Source organism: Falco peregrinus, chromosome Z, assembly GCF_023634155.1.
Source record: "Falco peregrinus isolate bFalPer1 chromosome Z, bFalPer1.pri, whole genome shotgun sequence".
Taxonomy (NCBI): domain Eukaryota; kingdom Metazoa; phylum Chordata; class Aves; order Falconiformes; family Falconidae; genus Falco; species Falco peregrinus.
The window spans coordinates 28,183,185-28,189,184 of record NC_073739.1 but is presented as its reverse complement, the minus strand read 5'-3'; the positions used below and the strand labels follow the sequence as shown (position 1 = coordinate 28,189,184).

The 6,000-nt window shown below is 37.5% G+C and overlaps 1 protein-coding gene across 1 annotated transcript in view; it reads right to left on the bottom strand.

The window, feature by feature from the left end:
* ST8SIA4 (ST8 alpha-N-acetyl-neuraminide alpha-2,8-sialyltransferase 4) overlaps positions 1–6,000 on the bottom strand; it is a 55,498-nt gene continuing 49,498 nt past the window's right edge. Inside the window, exon 5 of the mRNA XM_005232819.4 lies at positions 1–1,633. Coding sequence (XP_005232876.1) covers positions 1,351–1,633 — 283 coding nt within the window. The 3' untranslated portion in view covers positions 1–1,350. The remainder of the gene's footprint in view (positions 1,634–6,000) is intronic.

Here is a 6,000-nt window from a genome sequence, read left to right as displayed (position 1 = left end):
TGTGAGACAATGCAGATCTGTTATTTCCGTCAATTACGCGTCAGCTGATACAAAAGAGGTATATTAGAGAGATATCATCCAACACCATTAGAAATTTAAGTTTTAAAAGAACTGTTTGATCTACAGTTATTTTATTTTCCATTTAATTGGCTAGGTCTTTTCTTTTTTTTCTTTTTCTTTTTCTTTAGATGTGTTCCAATGCCACCTGAGCTCTTTTAGACTTTGTGTTTTCCTTTCAATCAGGAATAAAAATTGTATCTATATGTATTTGAATGTATGAAAGTTTCTTTACTCCTGCAGATTTTTTTGAAGAATTAAATTCTATATGCAAAGTCAGTAAAGAAGTTTTGTTTTGAGATGCTTAATTCAAAGATTTAAATAACATAAAGAATATGTTCCCTTCAGCAGCAAAGAAACATCATACTAAATCTACACCATTTCTTCAAGGGAAGGAAAAAATGTGTGCAAGAGTAATCTTTGGTACCAAAAATAAGGGCACCTTCTTGTACGTCTTCAAATCTGAACTCTATAGAAAAAAAAAAAAAATTCTTCAAAAATGCATCAAAATGATGTCTGAGTGGTTCCATGTAGTGGTATTAACAGTGGTAGCTAGAAAAATGATTGGGTCATTAAGGGTTGTGTGACAGCAGGACACAACACAATAATAATTGATGAAATATTTGATGTTTCCCTTCACCCTCCCACCCTTATGATTTTTTTTCCTAAGACAATTCCGTAAGATATACACTATTAATTACTCATAACATCCTCAAAATCCTTTAAGGGCTCCAATACTTAAAAGCAACAAAACCCAACGAACAGCAATAAGAAAAACAGCAACAAAAGCTGAGGTTATAATACAAGATCAGAAACGGTCCTCTGACTGAAGGCATTTACTGATTTGTTTGATCTTATGGACTTCACTTTCTCTACTCAATTGCATCATGACCTTTTCTGCCAAAGCCTGGTTTATTTGCTCAAGAAAATGTTCCATCCACTGGGGACTTCTGTGGGCTGTCAGACCACATTGGCAAGTCAGCAGTAAGCAGGCTGTATTTTTCTTCTTTAATTCATGATGAATGTGTCACTGGATCCTGTAAACACTACTGAGTATACATTCAAGCTTTGTTCTTAGTGAAAGTGGCACTTACTTGAACCCTTGCAGTCAAGATCTCTTGTTATATAGCACTTTACAGGTATAATAGCTGGTTATGTACTTCTAATAAAATTCCTTTTTCCGATGGCTTAGTGGGTATCGAAACATATCCTCACTGGGATCCCATTGCCATTCCACAACATCTTTATGATGAAGTGTGTGTTCTGTACTTCTTATTGTACTTTACATGTGCTTTATTGCTGTACGCATTTCCCTGTTGTTAGTTTAAGTGCTCCCCTGTTATGTAATACATACAACGTTTTAAACTCTAATGGCATCCTATGAGGACTGGCATTAGAAAAGTACCGATACTTCAGATCATCATAATAATGATACTTCACTGGCTTTCCATGTAAATCCTTTGGGAATGGCCAAAATCCATACAGGTGAATTTCATCACAAAATCTGGTGGCAAGTGTATACATAAGGAGACCAGTGCTGGGTCGTTTAATGTGAACCTTGTTTGTCAGCCAATAGCTGCAAAGAAAGAAAAAATACATTAAGAAACTCTCATACAACTTGATGCAAATAAATCCTGAAACTTAATTTTATCTATTATGCCATTCATTTTAACACTATAAAAAAGGAAAATTTCCTTCTTCCTTCTAAACTAAGGTAATAAATTATGTTTAAATACAGTAAAAATATGAACTGTTTTAACACACCTTTATTCCACCTAGAAGAAAAGTGAAACACACACAGTACTGAAGAAAAGCTGGCCAACTAACGTTCTTAGATCAGGCTTTAACCCTAACAAGAAGTCACGATGCCTGCTAATGCTAGAAAACTGCAGTTAACCTCCTCAGCCAGATCACGGAACAGACTTCTGCCATAAACTTTGACCTCTTGCAGTATCCAATTCACCTCAAGTCAGCCCTGCACTGAATACTTGATTGGCCTAGTGATTACTTCACAGTTTGCTTGTCTAAAGAGAAAGTAAATAGAAGTAATAAACACAACACATTAAGAATGTAATTTTCAGAAGTAAACAGAAGTGAAGATTTAATTACTTTGCTTGTGATTAAGTACTTAAAGCTTCCTGGTTGCTAACAGCAGTCTCCACACAAGCAAAATCTTACGTTAATAATTTTAGAAAGGTTTTGCTTTGTACTCAACAGTTCACAAATCCAACTGAAGCTATGGGACAGTTTTCCTGAATCAGTTGGGTTTAGAAGCTGCAGAGGTTTTTTTCAAAGAGGCAAATGGTGGATAGGTGCAGAAGGAACATGGGAACTGAATTCCAGCACATAGCTCACATTGGTACCTTCAAAATCTGCCAACAACATTGTTTTGCATAGTCATTCCTTAAAATCAAAATTTCATTAAAACGGTGTGAGCCTGTTACTGGTAAAACACTTCTGCCAAGCCTGATTCAACGGAAAGATTGTTAGTACTTTATAGAAATAAAAAGGGGTATTTAGAAACTTAAACCTAGTCATTCTACTGGTCAAACTGGGGGAAGAGGTGGCTGGCAAGTAAGGGAGGTAAGCAAATCATTACATAGCGTTACCACACAAACCCAAATCACTGCACTGTACTACTATATTCTTTGTCCGTGATAGTCTGTGAATTGTTTCTACCATAGCCTAGACATGAAGTCAAGGCAGGTAAGCCTCATCAGATCAGAGTTAGCCTTGTGTTAAACAGAGTTACAATAAAACCAGATTTCTTCAATGGCATTTAGTGGTGTACCAGAAGGAAACCCTCACCCCTCACTATGAGGCAGGATAGCAAACCCACGTCTTTTAATTAAAACTTAGAACATCTTAAAAGCGTCAGATGCTGTGCAACATTAAACATGAGCATCCCATTGAAACTGGCCTTTTCAGTTTGTCTTGTTTTCAGCCGGGAGAGAGTCAATTTTCTTCTTAGTAGCTAGTGTAGTGCTGTGTTTTGGCTCGGATGTGAGAACAGTGTTGGTAGGACACTGATGTTTTAGTTGTTGCTGGGTGATGTTTATACTAAATCAAGGACTTTTCAGTTCCTTGGGCCCTGCCAGCAAGAGGGCTGGGGGGGCACAGAAAATTGGGAGGAGACGCAGCCAGGACAGGTGACCCAAGCTAGCCAAAGAGGTATTCCATACCATATGACATCATGCTGAGTATATAAGCTGGGGGAAGAAGGGGGAAGGGGGGAGACATTTGGAATTATAGCTTTTGTCTTCCCAAATAGCCATTATGCGTGATGGAGCCCTGTTCCCTGGGGATGGCTGAGCACCTGCCTGCCCATGGGAAGCGGTGAATGAATTCCTTGTTTTGCTTTGCTTGCATGCGCGGCTTTTGCTTTACCCTTTTTTCCCCACCTTTCCATTTTGTTATTGTTATTATTGTTAGTATATTATTATTGTTATTATTGTTGGTCTTTACCTCTTTATTCTGTTTAAATTATTAAATTGTTCTTATCTGAACCCTTGAGTTTTACATTCCTTTCCAATTCTCCTCCCCATCCCTCTGAATGAGGGGGAGTGGGCAACTGGCTGCGTGGTGCTGGGTTGCTGGCCAGGGTTAAACCATGACACAGTTTCACTCCTTGCCAAAACTACAGGGCCTAAAGGCTCATGTTTTTGAATCACAGATATATGCATGTGAAAGATTTTTTTTTTTTTTTTTTTTTTTTTGCATTGTACTCAGTTTCCTTTTTGAAAGCTGAAGGACTCTGCAAACAGGAAGGAGTTCTAGGCTGGGTGATTGCTTCTCCAAAGCCAACCAAGGGAATGACTCAGATTTTTGTTTGGCTGTAAAAATAGCATGGTAAAAAGCATATTTAAGAAGCAAATGCAATCAGGAATGGTTACATGTACAAATGGCAAACGTATTTCATATAACTTTTTCATTGTTTTCATAAACCTGAGTTTTCAGACAGAGGTTTCTGAGATAAGTTTCTAAGTAGTCTGCTTCCTACTCTGAGAAACTACAACATTTTAAAACAAGACAAGCCAAAGGAGAGACTCCAATTCCAGAAGATTTTTTAAAAAATGTTTGCTTATAAAGAAGTTACTGAAGAAACAAACCTGACCACTTTTAGTACTTCATAACATAGATACAGCGAAACAGATTAAACATGAAAGCTAATTTTTTTTTCTAGAAACTGGTATTTGTCTCTTCAAAAGTTGGTACTGGCTATAATCACACACAGTCAGTCATCTACATGAGCGTCTCTAGCCAAACAGCAACCAAACCTAATGCATCTGGTACTACAGGGACAGGACACAACTACCATCCCAGCTGAATTTTATCATTCCGGGGATAGGATGATCAAGGCACAGAGTGAAATGAGTAGTAAATAAGCAGCTCTAAAATATCTGAAAAGGACACTACACCTTCTTACGTAAGAGTTTCTATAGAAGATTAAGTATGTAATGAACGAGCAAGATGTAATGAAGAGTCTCACAATTTCAGAACATAAACACAAATCTTTTCTTCTGCTTGTCATATTCAGATATCACACAAAACAGAAGTTTAACTGTTTGGTTTCTCTTAAAGATTAAAAAAATATCCAAGTTCTGTACTCAAAATATAGTACTTGCTGTGCTTCCTATAAAATTTTTGCAACTTGGGATCAATTCTATTTCAGATGAAAAAACACAAGTAATGCAATGAATGAAACAGTTAAGACACATTCAGTGCTCCAGGCTGAAGCTTCCTGCAGACCATCTGATCTCTGCAAATCTCTGGCTCCTAGCCTCTGATTGAATTGATAGTCCTCTTTGTGTGGTGTAACAAGTCTTTGTGATTTGGGCTAAAACACATACATTATCTTCTTAATCACTCAAGTAGCTACTCTAATATGAAACTTAGCTAAGGCTGATTTTTAGATAGACTGATGCTGTAAATGTTGCAACCAATGACCATTTTTGCACCTGCTTTCAGTTTCTGAAGTTTTGTTATAGCTTCAGTTTTAAGCCTAAAGATACCATTCTTACCTGTTTGTCTGGGATGTGCTCATTTTCTGTCTAAGATTACAATGTGAGGGAAGCAACTTCACAGACATCTAAAAGGGAATCTCTGGTTTCTCATAACTAATCTCTAGATCTTCACCCATACCAATTCCTGATTTTCAGACTGGATAGAGAAGTAAGTTTAACTGACAAAGGAATAGGTGCATCTTGCCATGTTAGAAAATGAAGTCTGCTACTTAATAAGCATGACTATTAAGCCCTTAAGTGGAAGGCTGTGGCCACACAGTGGACCAGTACAGTGCTTCAGTCGCTTGTTCTCTTGGCAGCAGTGCTAAACCAACTCTTGTGGGGCCACGCTGCGAAACAGACCACTGGATTTACCCAATGTGCCAACATGTTAACACAATTCATTTCCGTAACGTTGGTAACTTGAAGTTGCGTGGCTTGAAATCTCACTTCATATTACTTTTAATTACATGACTGATGGTAACTTAGTGAAGACACTGGTAATATATTATTACCTTCAGCTTAATACTCAGAAGGCAAAAATCCTCCAGTGGTAAGGAAAAAATTCAGCATCACTAAACATGAAAAAAAAGCATGCAAAAACAGAGTTATGTTGAACTATCTGAAATGAAAGGAAGGCCAGTACAGTACTTAGTTAATGTAGACAGGTTCATGTATGCAATTTTTATAAAATTACATTTAATTCTCAGGTTTGTAACAGGTAACCAAAACCAGCACAATGCACTGTAAGACTAAAAGACACCCTGCTGATAGCAAGGGGCCACTAAAACTCTCTCTTTCATGAAAAGAAGGTATGCTCAAGCAGGTACTGGTTCTTCTAATGATGCCCTTCTGCTCCTACTCCTTTCTTCTGATATCATCCTGTCTATTTTCACGTCAGCTCCTCATCCCAAATCCAAGCATTTTTGTCCCCAAAACC